Genomic DNA, 22015 nt, shown 5'->3' with positions numbered 1-22015 from the left:
CGAGCCAAGAGGAAAATGGTAGAACGTGCTGGGAGAGGAAAGTGGTAGAACACGCTGGGAGGAAAGACGTGTTTCCAGCGACGGTCTCCCGTGTGCTTTCGGTTTCCTTGGGCGACGGCAGGCATGCAACGAAAGAAGCCCGTGGAATGAGAATCAACTCCCTCCAGTGACGGGTAAGCACCCCAGCAGGGAAGAGGGCACCTGGAGGAGGTTTTGTGCGGCAAAATTGAGCAGGCTGCGGTCGTTACCTTCCCTATTTATTTATTTATTTATTACGTTCAATTTCTATCCCACCTTCTCCGCAAGCGGACTCAGGGCGGCTAACAGTCAATAGTATAATTCAATTTTAAAAACCAGTAAAATACAGTTTAAAGCATTTTAAAAACATTTTGTGGTGCTATACAATTTTTGGTATAGCGGGATCTTTCTTCTTGCTGTTAGTGGTCATATGATGTTTGTAACTTCTCAGCGATGTGAGGTGGCAGTTCTTCCCAGTTAGGTGTTGAAGGTCTGCCAGAACAATTCAGTTTTGCAGACCCTGCAGAATTGAGAAAGGTCCTGCAGGACCCTTATGGCCTCCGGGAAGGTATTCCACATTTCTGGAGCTGCCACTGAGAAGGCCCTAGCCCGTGTGGAACAGAGCCTGACTTCCTTTGGTGCGGGGATGGACAATAGGTTTTGTGTCCCTGAACACAGTGCTCTCTGGGGAACACACGGAGAAAGGCAGTCCCATAGATAGGCAGGCCCCTGACCATAAAGGGCTTTAAACATCAAAACTAACACCTTGAAATGGACTCAGAACACAATAGGCAGCCAGTGCAGTTCTTTCAGCACTGACTGAATGTGCTCCTATCTAGGAAGCCTCATTAACAGCCGTGCTGCAGTGTAGTCTCCGAGCTGTAGTCTCCGAGTCAGGTTCAAGGGTAGCCCCATGTAGAGAGCATTACAGTGATCTGTTCTTGAAGTGACCATGGCATGGATCATCATAGCTAAGTCGTCATGTCCCAGAAAAGGGACCAACTGCCATACCCACCGAAGATGGAAGAAGGCAAATTTGGTAGTGGCTGCTACCTGGGCCTCCATTGTCAAAGAGGACTCCAGGAGCACTCCTAAGCTCTTAACCTCAGTGGCACCTCGTCAAGAGCCGACAAAGGGATCTACCTTCTCGGGCCACCCCAGCTCAGATGGAGAATCTCCATCTTTGTCAGCTTCAGCTTCAACCAACTCAGCCTGAGCCAAGCTGCTACGGCTTGAAGGGCCAGGTCTAGATCTTCCAGGGTACAGTAGGAGTGGCCACCCATCAATAGATAGAGCTGGGTGTCTTCTGCATATTGGTGACATCCCAGCCCATACCGCCTGACAATCTGGGCAAGGGGGCGCATTCTGTGATCTAACTAAGCTATTTCCTACTACTAATTCTATTCTAGCTAATTAATTAAAAACCCTCTCTCCTTACCTATCTATCCAATTAATTAGCCTAATTTATACATCAATTCATTTAGTAGATAATATGTTCCAATTATAAGCAAATACAATCAATTTCTAAAGTCTAAGATGACCCATATTAAGGTGAGCAGAATCAATCAATTGGAAGACTGTAATTATTCCACAGTAAATAGTTTGCTGTCTGGAGGACAGATTTTAAAGTGCTAGTGCTGATATTATAGATGTTCCAGGTAGTAATAAGTTCTGGGGTGTTGTGGACGTCTCAAAGTGCTGGATATTTTAAAATAATAGAGCGTCTCTATGTGTCTTTAAAGTCTTTAAAGTGCTGGTGTGTCTTAGAGAAGTAAAGCATCTTTAAGTGTCTTTAAATGCTAGTACGTGGTACAAGGCAGCAGTTCTTTAAAGTGCTGGTGTAAGGTGCAAAGGCAACCTGCTGGTTTCACCGGCCCTCCGTTCTTGCAGCCTGGGCATCTCCAAAACTCCAGGCTGCAGCGGTAGTTGTTTCCTGCCACGAGAGCAGGCCAGCGCCATCCCAACTATGCTCCAGTCGACTGTTCTCACCGCTGTTCTCCAAGGCTTCTTCCCAACCTCCACAACATATGACCCTTCGTCAAATGCACTGCCCAACGGTCCTTTGGCCTCCCCCGAATTTGGGCAGGTAAACAATAAAACAATAATTTAATGCGGACTTCTTAGAGCCTCAGCACCTAGGCTCCTGCACGAGCCACCATGTTGGGATCTTCCTTAGCCCTTAGGCTTTGTTTGGAGCAATCTGTTCCCCCCCCTTCAGCCTTCATAGGGCCAGCCGGTACAGGGAATGGGGAAAAGACGTGGACAGCCCTGCGATGTGCACCTCCTGGGGTGGCAGGAAAGGGTAGAACAAACGGAGGCCTTAAGCAGCCCCATAAAGGCGCCAGAAATAAAAGGCGGGAATGGTGGCCATTTTATGCCTTCTTCTCTCTTCCCTGTAGCAATGGCTCCACAAAATGGCCTCACCCTCAGACTTCCCTAAGGACAAAGCAATGGAGGAGGCCCCCAGGGACTTGGATCTGCCAGACTCTCCCCTTCAATATGAAGGCTCAGGGAGCCAAACTTTCGATTTAGCTGGGGAGGATGCTAAATCAAACCTCTGCTCCTAGATACAGCAACTAGTTAGGAACAAGGTTAGGAAAATGGCTAGGGAGAGAAGTGCCCCAAGCAAAGGCATAGGGACCCAATATGAGATGAAGAGACTCCCAATCCTAAATGGAAAAGGGAGACAAGTCACCTACAACAGAATCCCATAGACCTTTTCTCTGACCAAGAGGGGTCATCTGATTCCTCTTTCTCTTATTCAGATAAGGATGATGGGGAACTATCAGTTGAGGAGGAGGAGGCTTCTACGCCCCCCCCCCCCACAATAGACTCTTTCCCCCTGATGTCTATAGCCACCTGATGCCTAAGATAATTCATACCTTGGGTCTGACCTTCACTCCCAAGACAATAGAGTCTGAGGATACCGAATTTCCATTAGGCACTGATGAGGTCATTCCTAAGTCCGGATCTCAGCCTCTATCAGTCTCCTTGCCTGCAGACTTCTTCTCTGTCATAAAATCTGAGTGGGAGAACCCACCCATCAGCCTTTCTCTAAATTCTACAAACTCATAACAGAGGCCATGAGATGAATAAAGTTACCCACAGTGGATGACCCAGTTAACAGCCTGGCTTCATCGTCCATCCTACCCATGGATGCAGATGGTATGCCCAAATATCCCACAGACAAAAGGATAGAACAGGCGCTGTGAAGGGATTTTTCCTCATCCACTAACGCCCTTAAGCCTTCAGTCACGGCGTCTTTGGCCTCTAGGGCCATTTTTTCCTGGGCATCCACTTTATCTAAAGCAGATAGGAACCTTCCCAAAGAAGCCAGGGATGAGTTTTAAAAGATCACCTTGCCAGGAGCTCTCTCTTCAGATGCCACCTTGGACGTGGTTCAGAAGTCAGCCAGAGCCATGGCATTTACCGTAACCGCCCATAAGAATACATGGCTCCGCAACTGGGACGCAGATCCATCGGTGAGAGCGAAGGTAGCAACAGTCCCCTTTAAAGGGGGTCAACTGTTTGCCAAGGCACTAGACAGGTTCCTGATTGAGAGTAGAGACAAAAAGAAAGTTCTACCCTCCAAATGCAGAGAGGAAGGAACAAGAAGAGGCTCCAGTCCTTTCGAGATGCCAGACGGGATTCTAAGACCAACTTTACTAAGACATACAAACCTAGTGGCAATCCAAGTCAAGGGAGGGTAGACAATCCTCCTTCACCAGCAAGCAGGGACCCTCCTCCAAGGGAGCAAAGAAAAGCAACAATAATGCATTTATTTATTTATTTATTACATTAAGCTTATATCCCGCCCTCTCCGCAAGCGGACTCAGGGCGGCTCACAACATTACATTACTACCATTAAAACCAATAAAACATATAAAACATAATTACATATTTAAATTATTTAAAACCATTTCATGGTGCTGTGTTAATACAGTACAATATAGGTGGTTCTGAAAATTCGGTGGTGACCACCAGTACTCTGTTTGGTGCTCTATATGATGTCCAGTGGCAGCTCTCTCTCAGTTAGATATCGAAGGCCTGTCAAAACAATTCGGTCTTGCAGGCCCTGCAGAACGTAGGCAGATCCCACAGGGCCCTTATGGCCTCCGGGAGAGCGTTCCAGAGTTCTGGCGCTGCCACTGAGAAAGCCCTCGTTCATGTCATACGCAACCTGGCTTCTTTTGGTCCTGAGATGGACAGTAGATTTTTTGTCCCTGAACGCAGTGCTCTCTGGGGAATATACGGAGAAAGGTGGTCCCGCAGATAGACAGGTCCCTGCATGACTATGCAGACCCAAAGGGAAACCCAGACATAGGAGGAAGACTGCAGAGATTTGCCCACATCTGGGAATGCAGCATAGAAGACAAGTGGGTATTAGAGACAGTATCCAAAGGCTATTCCATAGAATTCAAACACTTTCCCAGCAATGGCTTTTTGGAAGTTCCAAAAAATCTATCAACCAACACTCATTGATTCTAGGGTCCATAAACCATCTCCTACTAATAGGAGCAATAGAACCAGTGCCAACCCAGGAGAGATTTCAGGGTGTCTATTTGGTCTTCATTGTTCCCCAAAAGAATGGAGATGTCAGGGCGATCCTAGATCTAAAATGGATAAACAAGAAGATAGTCACAAAGAAGTTCTGAATGGAAACCCTGAGATCCTTTCTTTCCTCACGTCAGAAGGTAAACTTCATGGCTCCCATCAACTTGTCAGAAGCCTACCTACACGTTCCAATTATGCAGACACACAGGAAGTTCCTCAGGTTCTCTTACAACAGCCAGCACTTCCAGTACAGGCACTGCCATTCAGGCTGAAGTCATCACTGAGGGTCTTCACAAAAGTACTGGTAGCTTTAGTAGCAATCCTACGCCTAAATGGGGTGTCTCTCTTTCATTATCTGGACAACATTCTAGTCAAAGCTCCATCCTTCGGTCAGACACAAGTTGCCCTAACAGAGACCATGAAGGTTCTTTCATCTCACAAGTTTGTTATCAACCTAGAGAAAATCAACCTGATCCCCACCAAGAAGATCACTCACCTGGGAGTGGAAATCAACACGGTCACAGACAGGGTGAGGATAACAGAGGAGAGAAGGATGAAGATCTGTCACCTGCTGTCTCAGATAATGGACAAAGACAAGGCGAGTGTTATGACACTGGCCGAGTTCCTTGGCATGATGTCAGGACATCCTTCAATGGTCACGATTTTATACCCATCTACTACAGACTACGGAGACCACACTAGGACGCAATCAGCCGCAAGATCGGCTGAAAGGTCACCATTCTGACTCAGCTGAAAGACAAACTACAGTGGTGGAGATCCCCTGACCGCTTTCTGATAGGTCAAGTCCTGAGAGAACCACAGAGATTGGTGATAACTACGGATATCAGTCTTTTCGGATGGGGAGCACACATGAAAGGGTCAATGACACAGGGACGCTGGTCCAATCACGAAGCAACAAAAAGCATAAATCTGCTAGAACTGCGAGCAATAAGATTAGCACTCAAAAAACTTTGCAACACGACTGGAGGGCTCCCATGTGCTAGTGCAGATGGACAACATGACAGCCAAAGCATTTGTCAACAGACAAGGGGGAACACGATCCAGGTCGCTTCAGCGGGAAGCAGAGAAGATCATGCATTGGGCAGAGACATATGTACTCTCGTTGAAGGCAATACATGTAGCAGGCAATACCTGTAGAAAACCTAATTGCAGACTGACTGGACAATAGACCAGTCAGACCAGACAGTAGACCAGACTTCATTGGGAAGTCTTCAGACAGATATGTGTCAGATTTGGGACACAGTTAGTAGATCGGAAGTAAACCATCAAGTCAGAAACAAGTGCCGCAGGGCCTTAGGCACAGACACAGTAAACACAGAGAGGCCACAGGGACTCATGTATGCCTTTCCTCCCACACAGGTTTTGCCTCGCTTCCTACAGAGACTCCAGGATTTCAAAGCAGAGGCAATACTAATAGCCCTGTTCCGGCCCCGAAGAGCCTGGTTCCAGGATGTGAAGAGACTGGCTGTAACGGCTTCGTGGCATCTACCAGCACAGGGGGGCCTTCTCATTCAGGGGGGCCTGTTACACCCACGTTCAGAAATGCTCAAACTCACTGCTTGGAGGTTGAGCGGAAATTCCTAACCTCCTTCAGTTATCAACAGTCCATAGTTTCTACCATGTTAGCATCTAGAAAGAAATCAACTAATAGAGTATACAATGCTACCTGGCAAATCTTCCAGGCATGGTGCAAGAGTGAGTCATTCCTACCCACCCAGCCTGTTGGGCTGACCCAGCTTCCTTATTTAATGGTGTCATGGACGTCTCTCTTACCCTAGGAGCAGAGCAATTTAGGAAAATCTGAAAAGTTCTAAACTGAGACTCTTAAGGAGGTTAACAGTTTGTTCTGTTATTTCGGAGTTAATATAGTTATATATATTCACATATATAAGTCAAGTAAGAAGAAAAAAGGCTGACTCAGTCGGTGCCCAGAGGGACCTATGTTTCTGGTTGGGTAGTTCCCTCTGACACAGTTTTAAGTTTATTTAGGGAGAAGCGGCTCAGAGACTGACTAGGAATCCAGAGGGCAAGCCCCTCCCCTCCGGGATCAAAGTTCTGCCAGCTCTGCAAAAGGAGAGGAGGAGCTATGACCCAGGAGTAAAGAAATGACCCACTCTGGGACCACTGAGAAGGAAGACTTCACGGTAAGTGAATAGAATCTTCCGTTTTCCACCAATCGTTGGGTTTCTCATGGCTTCAAAGTGGGACCAATGGTCCTAACCTTTGCAGCTTGTGTGTAGGACCGAACCGGTTCCTTCATAGCAAGTGGAGCAAACACAGGGATTTTCAATCTCCCTGCCTTTGGTATCAGACTGGGGTGGCCACCAAATGAGGTGGTCTCTGAGAAGGAAGGTACATAATGTGACTCGGTCACTGGTGAGAAGGGGATGTTGAGCTGCAAGTTCTCTCCTGAGCAGGACCCTGCTGAGTCCGGGAGCCAGTCCAGGAGACCAGCCTCCAGACACTGTAATTAAATTATGTAAATTGCATTACAAATAATTTTGGAAAAGAGTGTTTCAAGGGGAGACTGGAGGTTTCTTGAATTTCCTCTCTTACTCATCCTTTTAATGTGTTTTTTGCAGTGGTTTCTTTTTGTGGTCTCCCATTTTAGTGTCATTATTTTTAAGACAGTTCTTCCTGATGCAGTTGCAGACAATTAAGAATCATGCAGGTAGTGTGGTAAAGTACATTGCTGCTCTATCAAATCTGGCTGCTTGACAAAATTACACAGCCAAAGTATGGACAGGAAGCATTTTGTCCTTATTGCACAGATCTAAAATCAGGTGTACCTGCTTCAGTTCAGTGTACCTTCTGATTGAGAATAAGAGCAGCTTCATTTATATTAGGGAAGCCTCAGTGACAGAGGGTGCATGAGTGGCATGCATGCAGAAATGGCAACAAATGCCGTTCTACTATACTAAGATCCAGAAATTCAAAACTGATGTAGTGAGTGTCGCCGCAGGGTAGGTTTTGCAAGTCACACATACAACTGTCATCAGTGCTTCCTTGTAATGCATAAAATCACTCCAAAGCATGCAGTTTATATATAAGCTTCCATGGTATGGCAGGCTTTTGTTCCATCATGGGAGAATCCATTTGAAAGACAGAGTTATTTTTATTTTTCTCATTCAAATTATTACAATTTTAAATAAATGTATTGTATTTTTCTTTAAAAGTTCTGATTATGAAGCATTAAGGGAGGCATGGCGACTGAGTTTCAGGCCAGTTGCATCCCTCCTACGCTGCTGCTATTCCTGCGGAAGATTAATGACTATTCCCAGAAAACATAGTTAATTTTGGAAAGAACATTAAAGTCAAGTATGGGAAGGACTAGAGCAAAGAAATGTACTAAAAATCCTCCCTATAGACCTAGAAAGGGTAATATTGACTTGGAAGAATCTGGAGATTCTGACTTGGAGACTTCTCTGTTAGAGAAAATGGTGGCAGGAGGAAGTAACCCTCCCCAAAATGAACAGATTGAGATACTGCATGCCCTAATGGAGATAAAAAATGAAATTAAGAATAATATAGGGTCTCTTAGTGGAGAGGTTGGATAATTAAAAAGGGAACTTGGACTTCTTAAACAGTCAGTCGAACCAATTAACAAGAAATTGGATGAACTTAACTGCAGCATTGAAAACAACTGATAAGAAAGCTGAAGCTGCATATCAGACGGCAAAAAAGACTGCAGAGGATTTGAAAGATTTTAAGGATTTTGAGTCCTGGGCCAAAAATAAGATCATGCTTCAGGAGTTGAAACTGAGAGAAAGAAAGGTCAAGCTTCGTGGAATATATGTAAATTTTGGAGAGATGGAAAACCTTACTACAGCTTTAAATAGATGACTGAGTTTCTTCTCACAGAAGGAGAAGCAGAGCCTTCTCAAGAGATTGTCACCTCTGCCTTCTGATTAAACATTTCCAAAAAGGCTCCTGATAACGTTTCCCAGACATTGTTGTTGAATTTAAACAACTACAGATGAATGGAAAATGGAAATTGAACTGTTAAAGCCAATGGATTAGCAAGGAAAGTGGTGGATGTGCCCCCTCAAGACCTCCAACTGTAGAGATTTCTCTGCAGCACCCAGTTCTGGGGGTAACCCTATCCAGCTTTCTTTTGCAGGCACCAGAGAAGATAGTTAAAGTTTAAAAAAATTAAGTGTGTAAAGATGGATGTCCATGAAAGAAGTAAAGAAGTTTTGGAAACAAAAAGAAAGAATATAATTATGATTGGAATAAGAATTAGGAAAAGTGGTACAGGGATCAGGTGAAATCGGATAAAGAAAGGAAATAAGATAAAAAGGAAGGAGTTCATTTATTTGTTGTTGGTATTCAGTTTGATTTGTAGAAGACAACAAGCGAAAAACCAAAATGTATTTATATAAATATGTTGATATATGCACACTTAATAAATATTAATTCCAAAAAAAGCATGTTTCATCATGGGAGAATCCATTTGAAAGACTGATAATTTTTATTTTTCTCATTCAAATTATTACAATTTTAAATAAATTCGTTATATTTTTCTTTAAAAGTTATGATCATGAAGCATCAAAAATCAATTGGCATAAGTGTTTATCATTTATTGCAGATAGATAATCCACCTCTTTTATATGCTTCCAACTTCATTTATTCATGTATTATCTATTTAGATCTGTAGTTTTTTAAGTGTTAGGGTTTCTGTGACCCAATTATAATCTATTTAGATTTGTGGTTTTTTAAGTGCTTTCTGTGCCAAAAAAGGGCTTGGGGATGTTACAGTCTTTATAAATACAAAAATCCTTTGTTTTTTGTTCTTTCTGTCAAATCATAGCTGCTGTATGGTGACCTTTCAAGGCAAGAGACATTGTAAATCATTGTCTGCCTCTACATTTCTGCCCTGAATTTCCTTGGTGGTCTCCATCCAAATACTAAGCAGGGCTGACCCTACTTAGCTTCTGAGAACTGACAATATCAGGCTAGCCTGGACTATTCAAGTCAAGGCACAGAAGTACTAAGTCATATATAAAGTCTCCCTCACATTATCTATTCTCCCCAGAAATATATTTCTTATGATTGGATAAATCTTAGTAAAATCAGTAGAGATGAAAAGCTTTAAAGAAGCTGCTACCATTAAGAGCTGGAACACAGATGAAATGAAGTTAATATTGTCCTTCACAAAATAGTTCATTTTGATTTGAAGTAAAATCTGTGAGAGCTCCGAAATTATGCTGGAAAGCTTTTTTAGGCTGTTAAAACTGGCTTAGTAAAAAGTACTGTAGGAGATAATGCTTGATAGAATTTTGAAATGTAGTTACTTAAATATAGCTCTCTCTTGCTATGCCTTTCTTCTTTGCATTACTCCCTTTTGTTTCCCCAGTCATCAATTAGAAAATAAAATAGGAAGGTAAGCAGTACTCTAGATATTGTGCGCGGATTTTGATTAGTTGTACTTCTCAGTAGATGCATCTGGGAAAGTGGTGATAACCTTAGTTCAATTTGAGTGGTAGGTATCATTTAGCATGCATAGAAGATAGTAATATAACTACACTGTAAAGCACAAAAACAATAATTCTATTCCTGTTAATGTTCTGTGAATTTATGACTACATTGCAAGTTGATAAATGGTACACTAAATGCAACCCAAATTTGCATGCCAGTTTTGGTCATGGGAAACCATAGTCTGGGCAAAGGGGCTAAGCAATCATCCTGAATCACTGTCCATTCTCATTACACTAGTATTTTGTGGTATAATACATTCTGGTATGGGGTAACTATCACCTAAGATATAAGCATAACCATTACCCATCTTAAATGCTGTGATGGTTGGCTGTGCATTGGACACTTTGCTGCAGTACTAAGAACACCTTCTTAGAAGTAAGCCCCTTTCTTCGGAGTAGACCTGTTTAAGCTTGCTTCCATTGTGTAGCCAATTTAAAAATTCATAGTGTGACCAATATTTAAAAAAAATCCGTCCTACTTTGCCAAACAATGCTCTGAGGTGATTATGTGAAGCAGACCTTATTTCAGTGGAACTTATTTCAGTGTTTGTTTGTGCTTGGTAAAAGACTAACCACACTCTTAAATAGTCTGGCAAAGGAAGTGATTCAGATGCTTGAAGACAGGACTGTCTCTGCTGTCTGTATCTCATGCAAGCACAACAACAACCCATTGTCTGTCTTGGGAACAGGCCAAGTATGCAGTATGAAATCAAGCACTGTAAAGAAAGGATTTATGCCATGTTCATCAAATATAGCAGTGTTGGCAGAAGCAGTTAAACAGGCCAGGCATTTGCTGATTCTGTTTAATGATCAATTTATTGTGTGAGCTAAATGGAATGGAAGAAGAAATAGAATCTGTCAGTCTCCCTCTAATAACTGGGTGACTTTTTCTGGCCTTGCTGAAAACTATAAGAAAGAGCTGAGGGATATCTCTTGATTTACATTCAGTGATGACTTTCAGATTGCAGCAGTGGTTAATTTCTAAGAAGAGAAGTTCAAGTCTGTCTGAATACATACCCTGGAAGGCATGCACCTGGAAGGTATGCATTCTCATACTGTGGGGGACCAACTAAGGTCACTCAGCAAAGAGAATGCATTCCTCACATGTTCAGAGGCACAATTTCCAATACTATTATCTTACATGATCTAGAACTAAGTCATGCTCAATTAAAATCTTGTATCAGACCTAGCAAATTCTGTCAGATTAAGTCCTGGAACTATAGGAGTTCCTTTTAAAATGGTGAATATTTAAGGCCAGAAGTAAAATGAGAGACGTCACTCTGTAATACTAACTATATAAACCCAAAGGGTTCCTGTGACCCAAATTACTATAATGACATATATTTATTACAAGAAAGACAGGCAAACACTACAGTCCTCAATATATAGCCACTGAAACGCAGTCCAGTAATAAAATACTCAGTTCATATTAATCATGTAGATTCTAGTAGATTCAATGTATGCAATATGTTCCAGTGTCATCAAATCTCTTGAAAAAAATGTGTGTGCAACAGGACAGCTGGTATTCCACTTCCTATTTCATGAATTTCCTCAGAGACAGGATTACAATTTTATTCATACCACCAATGAAGACATAATTTCAGTATAAATTTATGAAGGACAAGTTATCTCCTGGCTTTCTTTCTTACAGGCAAATATCCTGTTGCACACACATTTTTTCCATGGGATTTGATGACATTGGAACATGATTGCATACATTGAATCTATTGGAATCTACATAATATGAACTGAGTATTTTATTATTGGACTGAGTTTCAATGGCTATATATTGAAGATTGTAGTATTTGCCTGTTTTTCTTGTAATACATATATGTTTGTTATTATAATAATTTGGGTCATATAATATTTAAGGCCAGCAAGTTGGAGCAGCTTAGTCATAACACAGTGGGATTTACAACTTTGCAGGGAGACTGTATCTCATGCAAGCACATGAGATATCTCATGCAAGCACATGCAAGCATAGTGCAGGTGAAACCAGCAGTACTCCTGTACAGACAACCGTCTCTTGACTGCAAAAGGGCAATAACATTATTCTTTTGAGGCAGAGTACAAGGCCCCCCTGCTCACTCTGGGGCTGCCTGCACTCTGCCATCTTGCCCTCTGCATGGTGGGAGGTTCCCCAGGACTCTGAATGGGAGGGGAGGGGTTGCATCACCTGGTTCCTCCTCCTTCTGGCTGGATGGGTTCCCCTTGCAGCCTAGGGTCACCAGCAACTGCTTTCTCCCCAGCCTGTCCCATGGAACCTCCTTTTATTCCAACTGAAGTCTGCTTCCCCCAGCCCAACCTGTCCCCAGGCTAGCCCTCTCCTGTGCCCCTACAGCTGTTGGGGCCACCCATGTGCCACTCTCTAGGGCTACCCCCATTAGTCACCTGGGCTCCAGACTTCTCCCTTCCAACCCCCTTCCCCATGTTTCCCTGACCTAGCCACCAATGCTCCTGGCTGTCAACTGGCTCCTGGCCAGTGTGGGGGGGCAATGCCAGTTGCTGCCAAAAAGGCAGGTATTCACATGGGCAGCTGGGGCACCAGAAGCCTTCTATTCAGTGGTGGTGGTGTTGTGACATCAAATGCTGCCACCTTTCCGGGTTCCCAAGCCAGCTGTCAACATTCTTGCCTCCCAGCCAGTGTCTTTTACTGTAGGGCAGACATGGTCAGGCCGCCTTGCGTGCTATGCCTCTCGATGCCTGTGGGTAAGTCCACAGGATTGGGGCTGGCTTCAGGACCTGTGGGGAGGGGCAGGTGTGTCCCAACTCACCCCCATGCAATTCTGGTGTATTTCAAGGACTTCTGCTGGGTCAAGGCTTGATGCTAACCCTGGACACAAGGACATGGCAAGTTCCTCTCCAGACCTTAGTGCATTTTTTCCCACAGGAACCTTGAAAGATAACACAGATTGGTACAGGGTGGGATATTGTGACAGATGGTAAAGCCAGATGGGACACCTTGAATGGGGAGGGACGGTGGCTCAGTGGTAGAGCATCTGCTTGGGAAGCAGAAGGTCCAAGGTTCAATCCCTGGCATCTCCAAAAAAGGGTCCAAGCAAATAGGTGTGAAAATCCTCAGCCTGAGACCCTGGAGAGCTGCTGCCAGTCTGAGAAGACAATACTGACTTTGATGGACCAAGGGTCTGATTCAGTATAAGGCAGCTTCATATGTTCAATAGGGACAGAAGAGCCTACCTGTAGTAGCACATTTGTCCTTTTGTATGGGATTAATATTCAGCAACATGTAAAAGCAACACCTGTGCCAGAGCATAGTAAGAAACAGCTCCTAGCAGTGGCACTAGGTCTTCATGCTGGACAGATTTTCTGTGCTTCAGCATGAAGTTGCTTTTCCATGAAAAGAAGTCTGAAGAGTGTACATTGCATGAGGTTACCTATTGGAAGAATGTTACCTGTTGGGAAACAATTGAAATATCAACACAAGATCATCTAACTGTGAATACAGACAAATGGCATATACTGTAATTATGTGCATTAAATTGCATCGTATTAAGATTCTTGTGAGATTCAGCAGTTCTAACAGAATAGCTTTTATCTGTTATTTTCTCAGTTAAAATATTAACATTTTTTTAAAAAGCAGACTGAAGTATTTAGCTGTTCTCAAACAGAATTGTTGCTGATTAATTGGGACAGAGAGGGAGGGAGAACAGCTTTCACATTTTCAAAAAAATATCCCTAACAAGAAGTTTCTTGTTGAATTCAATATCAATCATACACAAATCTATTTTCTCGAATTAAAGGGAGCTTTTATGGCACTGCTCATCATTTCAAAATCAGGGTTTCCATTTTGTTTTTCTTGCTTCTATAGCCACTTTTGTATATTTCATTTCTCTACCCATTTGTCTTGTCTTTAGCTTCATAAGTAAACTTTACTGAGAGTATGTCCCATTGAATAAAATGTGGCTTTACTTCTAAGTAGACCTGCTTATAGGCTTACTCCCTTCTTCTCTCCCCCCTCTCCTGCCCTATTGTACTTAATCAGCATCTCAGGCTCAACCAGGGTTTTATAAGGATATTCAAAAAAATATTTGACCTTGGCTCATTTTCTTCATTAAAAATGTTGGTTAATTTGTTTAATTTCATGTTGTCATATGTTTGGGGCATTACTGTATTTGGATGGTATTTATATTAAATGGAAAAAACATTCCCACCTGTTACTTTACTTATCACTAGTAAACTAGGATGGAATTCTCAGGGTTCCCAGGCCCAAGGGAGCCTACTCCCCAAATTTCAACTAGACTGGGGAAAAGATCTCTGAGAAGAAATGAAAGATATAGTGGGCTCATATATAACTGCCTAAAATTTCTTTGTCTGGATAGAAATTTTTGTCAAAGATGTTTGCTTTTAAACTCTCTCTCTCCTCTCATACACATTATCTGCCATCCTGCTGTTGGCACCAGCAAAGAATAACTGAGTTATGTAGAATAATAATAATAATAATAATAATAATAATAAATTTTATTTGTATCCCGCCCTCCCCGCCTCGGCAGGCTCAGGGCGGCTAACAACATTTCATAAAAACATACAATAATAGATAAAACCTTTAAATTTAACAATATAAAACATTAAATTTAACAACATTAAAAACCAGTCAATACAGTTAAGTAACTTGGTCTGACAGTGCTGATGGTGTTTGACGCTAGTTCTGCCAGTTTATACATAGCGGTATAGGTCTTTAGAGCCGCATTGGCGGATCCTTAATTGACAGCTTTCTTTAGCAGTCCGAATATGCAAGTTTAAAGAGGGTGGTCTTGCAGGCCCTGCGGAACTGATCGAGGTTCCGCAGGGCCCGCACCTCCTCAAGGAGTTGGTTCTATAGGGCAGGGGCCGCGATTGAAAAGGCCCGTGCTCTGGTATTCTGATGTTTAATCTCTTTCGGCCCAGGGATAGTCATTAGATTTTTCCCGGCTGACCTCAGTGCTCTCTGGGGTTCATATGGGGAAAGACGGTCCCTCAGGTAGGCGGGTCCTCGGCCATATAAGGCTTTAAAGGTAGTGACCAACACTTTGTACTGGACCCGGTATATAATCGGCAGCCAGTGCAGTTCACGTAGCCCCGGCCGTATATGTTCCCATTTCGGGAGTCCCAACAACAGCCTGGCCGCCGCGTTCTGCACTAGCTGCAGCCTCCGGGTCCGGCACATAGGTAGCCCCAAGTAGAGGGCATTACGGTAGTCCAATCTTGAGGTGACCGTTGCGTGGATCACTGTTGTGAGGTCCCGGCGCTCAAGGAAAGGGGCCAACTGCCTTGCCCGCTTCAGATGGAAGAATGCTGACTTGGCAGTGGCTGCTATAATAATAATAATAATAATAATAATAATAATAATAAATTTTATTTCTATCCCGCCCTCCCCACCTCAGCAGGCTCAGGGCGGCTAACAACATTTTATAAAAACATACAATAATAATAATAAAACCTTTAAGTTTAACAATATAAAATATCAACAATAAACTTAATAACATTAAAAACCAGTTCAATAAATACAGTTATTCTGCGGTATAGTTCTTCAACCGCGTTGGCGGCTCCTTAATTTCTGATCTTCCTAACAGTCCGGGTGTGCAAATTTGAAAAGGACGGTCTTGCAGGCCCTGCGGAACTGCTCAAGGTTCCGCAGGGCCCGCACCTCCTCGGGGAGTCGGTTCCACAGAGTAGGAGCCGCAATCGAGAATGCCCGTGCTCTGGTGCTCTGATATTTTATCTCCTTCGGCCCGGGGATGGTCATTAGATTTTTCCCGACTGACCTCAGTGCTCTCTGGGGTTCGTATGGGGAAAGACGGTCCCTCAGGTAGGCAGGTCCTCGGCCTTATAAGGCTTTAAAGGTAACGACCAACACTTTGTACTGGACTCGGTATACAATCGGCAGCCAGTGCAGTTCACGCAGCCCCGGCTGTATATGCTCCCGTTTTGGGAGCCCCAGCAACAGCCTGGCTGCCGCGTTCTGCACTAGCTGCAGTCTCCGAGTCCGGCACAGAGGTAGCCCCAAGTAGAGGGCATTACAGTAGTCTAATCTTGAGGTGACCGTTGCGTGGATCACTGTTGCGAGGTCCCGGCGCTCGAGGAAAGGGGCCAACTGCCTTGCCCGCTTCAGATGGAAGAATGCTGACTTGGCAGTGGCTGCTATCTGGGCCTCCATTGATAGTGAAGGCTCCAGTAAAACACCCAGGCTCTTTACCTGGCGCGCTGCTTTCAATAGCGCACCATCGAAGGCCGGGAGAGCTATTTCCCTTCCCTATCTGGGCCTCCATCGATAATGAAGGCTCCAGTAAAACACCCAGGCTCTTTACCTGGCGCGCTGCTTTCAATGGCGCACCGTTGAAAGCCGGGAGAGCTATTTCCCCTCCCAGGGCGCCGTGACCCACACAAAGGACCTCTGTCTTCGCTGGATTCAGCTTCAGCCCACTCAGCCTTAGCCACGTCGCAACAGCCTGTAAAGCCCGGTTGAGATTCCCTGGGGCGGAGTCGGGCCGGCCATCCATTAGTAGATAGAGCTGGGTGTCATCTGCATATTGATGGCAACCCAGCCCAAACCGCCGGGCAATCTGGGCAAGGGGGCGCATATAGATGTTGAACAGCATCGGGGAGAGAACTGCTCCCTGAGGCACCCCACAATCCAGTGTGCGCCTCCGGGACCGCTCACTCCCAATAGCCACCCTCTGTCCCCGACCCAGGAGAAAGGAGGAAAGCCATTGCAAGGCCAACCCCAATGTCGGCAAGGCGGCACGTCAGTAGCTGATGGTCGACTGTGTCAAATGCGGCTGACAGCTCTAACAGCATCAGCACCGCAACGCCGCCTCGATCCAGTTGCCACTGGAGGTCATCCACCAAGGCGACCAACACCGTCTCCGTCCCATGGCCCGACCGGAAGCCAGACTGACATGGGTCTAGGACAGAAGCGTCATCCAGAAACCTCTGTAGCTGCAACGCCACAGCCCTCTCAATAATTTTACCTAAAAACGGTAAATTGGACACCGGACGATAGTTCGCCAATTCGGCCGGGTCTGCTGTAGCTTTTTTCAGGAGAGGGCGGACTAAGGCCTCTTTCAGAGGTGTTGGAAAATGCCCCTCTAGGAGGGATCTGTTTATGATGTCCTGTAAAGGACATCTAAGCTCCCTCTGGCAAGATTTAATCAGCCAAGAGGGGCAAGGGTCCAGATCACATGTTGTCGGGCGAGCAGCGGAGAGGATTCTGTCGACTTCTTCCAGGCTGAGTGGGTCGAAGTGGTCCAGCACTAAGCCCGAAGACAGGCATGGAGCCTCAATTTCACTCACTGTATCCAATGTGGTAGGCAGGTCGTGGCGGAGCAACGAGATTTTATCTGCAAAGTATCTCGCAAATGCCTCACAGCCTATTTCTAATTCTCTAACATTTGGTTTGCCTTGTGGCAGTGTTATAAGATCCCCAATTATTCTAAATAATTGTGCTGGCCGCGAGTTTGCAGATGCAATCTTGGTTGCAAAGTAATCTTTCTTTGCAGCCTTGACTGCCATCTCATAAGACTTCATAAACGTTCTATAGGATGTTCTCGTCGCTTCGTCCCGAGTATGCCTCCACTGCCTCTCTAGTCGTCTGAGCCCTTGTTTCAGCTGGCACAGCTCCAAGGTATACCATGGAGCCAGCTTCATACAAGGGCGCAGAGGACGCCGGGGTTCAATTCCGTCGATAGCCCTGGACAGCTGGCCTTGCCAGATTTCCACCAGGTCATCGAGGGAATTGCCGGTGGGCCAGGGATCTGTCCCCAAATCAGTGAGCCAGCAATATAATTGGACACAACATTGTGTACAGAAATGCCAATCAGGAAAATGTTTTATAACATGAATATAGCCAAATGTCGATTGTTGTGATTAACTGTGGTTCTGTCAGGCATGTTTCCACACATCAGGAGTACATGACCACCATGAGGGCTTTGAAATCAAATGTCCTTTTGGAGTTCCGTGCTGGAAACTCAGTTCCCAGGTATTTGTGCCCCCAGTTATGATTGGGACCAGAGCACGGGGGGGGGAGAAGTTTTTTTGGTCATTTCATGTGCAGAAAATGGTACATGGTATGGGAGGTTCTCCCTGAAGTCTCTAGTCCTATTATAAATTTGAGACCCATATGCCTGAGAATTGAGTTCCCAGAATAGAATTCCAGGTGCATGACTGTTGACAATCCATATGTCTATCCCATGTTATAAATTGGCCTTTGAGGCACTCTCTCATTTCTCTTACCCTTCAATGCCCCCTCCTTCACCAAAGAAACAAAGACTTAAAGACTTTGTCCAACTTAAGGAGTCTTTCTCCAAGAACCACTTAAGTCAGCAGAAGTTTTAGTTTGGAAGAATGCATCAATAGAGTAGTAGGATACATGCTAATGGCTCCAATCCACAGATCTTTATGTGGGACACCATAAAGATCGGCATGCATGGCCCCCCGCAAAAAAAGCACTCCTGAGGAGCTTGGATCCATTTGCTTTATTAAATGAGCATGTCTTCACTGTGAAGGATTTGAGGTCTACAGACTTGTTTTGTGTTTATATTATTACTGACTGTTTTGAAATTATTATTCGTGAAGCTCCCAACACTCACAGTATTATTCATAATATGTTTGCTGGTATACATGTATGCAGGGCTTTTTTGGTAGAAAAAGCCCAGCAGGAACTCATTTGCATATTAGGTCACAGCCCCTGGCACCAAGCCAGCCAAAACTGCATTCCTGTGCGTTCTTGCTCAAAAAAAACCCCTGCATATATATAGATTAGAAACTTTCCTGTTTTATTTTACCTTTCACCCTCTGTCCTCTTCTTGTCTTCTCACTTTAATTCTGTCTCCTTCTTCCCCTCCACACTTTACCATCCCCACTGTATCACCATATTCTACCAATAAGCTGCCATCAAGCTAGGAATACTGCTGAAAATGCTTTTTATTTACTGAATCCCATTGAAGATTTAATGTTTATAACGCCATATTGTTAATGTTAATTTTAATAATTTATAATTTGTTTTAACCATGTTTTTATAAGTATAACTGATGTACTGTGCATTTTATGTTGTGAGCCGCCCTGAGCCTGCTCCAGCGGGGAGGGCGGGATAGAAATAAAAAATTATTATTATTATTATATTATTATTCTCTCAATGGCCGACAGCACCTCTTCTGCCAGACCCCTGTTAATTCTCTTTTCCTCCCTACCCCACATTGGCCCATTGTCCTTTCCCTGTCAAAATTCCCTTTTTGCTCTTACCACAAAGCTTTTCATTCAGAGGGGCAGGGTGTGACTCATTGATAGAGCATCTGCTTGGCATGCAGAAATTCCCAGGTTCAATCTCCAGTATCTACAGCTAAAGGGATCAAGTAGGTGATGATGTGAAAAACCTCTACCTAAGACCCTGGAGAGCTACTGCCAGTCTGAGTGGATGATACTAAACTGGATGGACCAGCAGTCTGATTCAGTATAAGGCAGCTTCATGTGTTCTTGTATTCTCTACCCTTCTCATCTCACTATACTCTCTTCTTCACTAAGGCCCCACAGAGGAACTCTTGCTGAGGATGCTAAGGCAATCACTGTGGCACTACAGCGCGATCCACTTCAGAGGACTATGTCGCAGTTTAAATTATAACAGTGTTCACTTGGAACAAAATCTAATCAGATCTGTTCTCTGAGAAAGCATTTAAGAAACATGTTTAGAATAAGCTAGTATTTACATCAGAGAATGAAGGAAGATCTGTATGGTGAAGAAAAAAATTGTGGACTAAAATTGAACATTTAAGGAGAGGTTACTAATAGTGTGACTTGGAAATACTGCACTCCTTTCTTTGTCCTTTGAAGAAGACAATTTGTATAATTATCTGTATGGTGTACAGTCTTTTTGAATATATAGAATTGTAGTGTAAATTAGTCTGTAATAATATAATATTTTGGATTTTTGTACAATATTGGTGCACAGTTCTTTTGGATTACTGGTCGTTACTGTGTCGCTCACCTTTGTGTTAATATTTCGATTGCTATAGCAAGATAGAGACCAAGAAAGAGCAAGATTCTTTTCCCCCAGTTTTTCCTCAATATGGTGATCAAGGATGTTCAGGACCCTCTGTGACCTTTGTGCCTTGACCTGTTGTGTCTTCAACACAAGGAGCAGGATTTTGCTATTAGGAATAATGATACTTTATTAACTTTGTTTATATGCTGTCTTTCTCTCTAGTGAGGATCCAAAATACATTACATCATTCTCCTCACCTCCATTTTATCCTCACAACAGCAACCTTCTGAGGTAGATTAGTATGAAAGTGACTCCCAAGCAAGGTTCTGTGGCAGAGTGGGAATTTGAACCTAGGTGTCCTGGATCCAAGTCCACCATTCTAACCACTAGACCATGGCATGCTCTTTGGGTATGGAATGCTTGCCATTAGCAAGTGTAATTAAAGGGAACCTCCGTGTTCAGAAACAATGCATCTGTCATTATCAGATGCTGACAGTGGGCAGCAGCTGAAAGCCATCACTTTCACATCCTGCTTGGGGATTCTTGAGGCTCCTGTCTGGTGGCTATTAGAAATAGAAATGCAGTGCAAGATAGACCTTCATGTGGGGTCCAGAAAGCACAGTTCTCATCGTGTAAATATGAAGGATATACTGAATTTGTTTATAAATGTTCTCATTTCTGACTTCCCCCCCCCCTTTCATTTTGGTCATCTCCATAGGTGTTGCTGCTTTGGATTCTAGTGTTTCTGGAAAGATTGGCTTGCGAGCGGTTGTATACTACTTCGTCACAACAGTTATAGCTGTCATCCTAGGTAACATGCAATCCTGTCATGTTTATAATCCTTAACTGCCACCAAATCCAGATTCTTGGAAAATAAGTACAAACTGTCATGTCACTTCATATTGTACCCAGAGGGGCATGTGCATGGGCAGTTGTCCTGTTTCATGTTTCATTCCCCCGTGTACAATTTCATATACATAAGAGATTTCTTTTGTTGCACAACCAAATGTCTCTCTATGAGATTACATAAAGGGAATAATAATGTCTGCTGTTTCTTCCACTGGCATTTATAAGAATATTAGCTTATGTGGGAACGGAATTGGACCAGTTGTCATTAATATTATAATATGCAAAGTATAGCAAAGGTTTTATTTTTAAGGAGTAACCTGTTTTTCTGAAGTAGTGTGGTAAAATAATATTCTGAATGGAAAGGTATGTGTTTTGGGGAACTGGGCATTGCAAGGGCAGCTCAACAGCCTGTCTACTTTGGACAGCCACAACATTTAATATGTCTTATGCTCACACCTTAAATATTGGCAGTCCTGACGAGCACTAGGTGCCACCATTTCCCAAGCAGGCTATATCATTTCAGGTCAGAGAATAATAATGAATAGCCACCAACTCTGGAAGAGTCAGACTCTCATTCTAGGGAAGGTGTGTACCTGGCCTGGCATTTCTCATACATCAGACACCAACAGTGGGGCATTCTGCAAGACTTCCAGAATAGAGGATTTTTTTTCCTGCAATAGAAACCTACTGTTTCAGAATAGAGGGGTTTTTTTTTCCTCAATTGCAGGGATCGTACTGGTTGTGACCATCAAACCAGGAGTGTCCCAGAATGCTGAAGAAATTGATAGAGTGGGCAGCACACCTGATGTATCTACGGTGGATGCCATGTTAGACTTGATTAGGTGTGTCTTTGAAGTTCTGTTTTGATGCTAAAAAAGATTACACAATGAATTTTAGTTGTCCCAATTTAACACTATGTACCAATGCTTAAGTCTTCAGCAGATCAAAAGCACTGTGCTCTAGAACTTTTTGAATATATACATACTGCATAATGGTAAAATAGATGTTCATTGAGAAAATACACAGGACAACAGCTGCAGTGTATTAGCTTTCTTTGTTTGTATGACATCCTCATTGTTTTCCAGAAAGGAAGTTAGCTTTACTTTTTGCTTGGTCTTGCAAA

General features: G+C 43.7%; 1 protein-coding gene across 1 annotated transcript in view; it reads left to right on the top strand.

Moving 5' to 3' along the window:
• Window positions 1–22015, top strand: part of SLC1A1 (solute carrier family 1 member 1) — a 70405-nt gene that overhangs the window by 29499 nt on the left and 18891 nt on the right. Inside the window, exons 3-4 of the mRNA XM_060237382.1 lie at window positions 20762–20854; window positions 21620–21734. Of these exons, the coding sequence (XP_060093365.1) occupies window positions 20762–20854; window positions 21620–21734 (208 nt within the window). The remainder of the gene's footprint in view (window positions 1–20761; window positions 20855–21619; window positions 21735–22015) is intronic.

The sequence above is a fragment of the Heteronotia binoei genome, chromosome 4 (genome assembly GCF_032191835.1).
Source record: "Heteronotia binoei isolate CCM8104 ecotype False Entrance Well chromosome 4, APGP_CSIRO_Hbin_v1, whole genome shotgun sequence".
In the NCBI taxonomy this organism is placed as follows: Eukaryota; Metazoa; Chordata; class Lepidosauria; order Squamata; family Gekkonidae; genus Heteronotia; species Heteronotia binoei.
The sequence above is the reverse complement of the archived record's forward strand: the minus strand, read 5'-3'. Positions and strand labels throughout refer to the sequence as shown.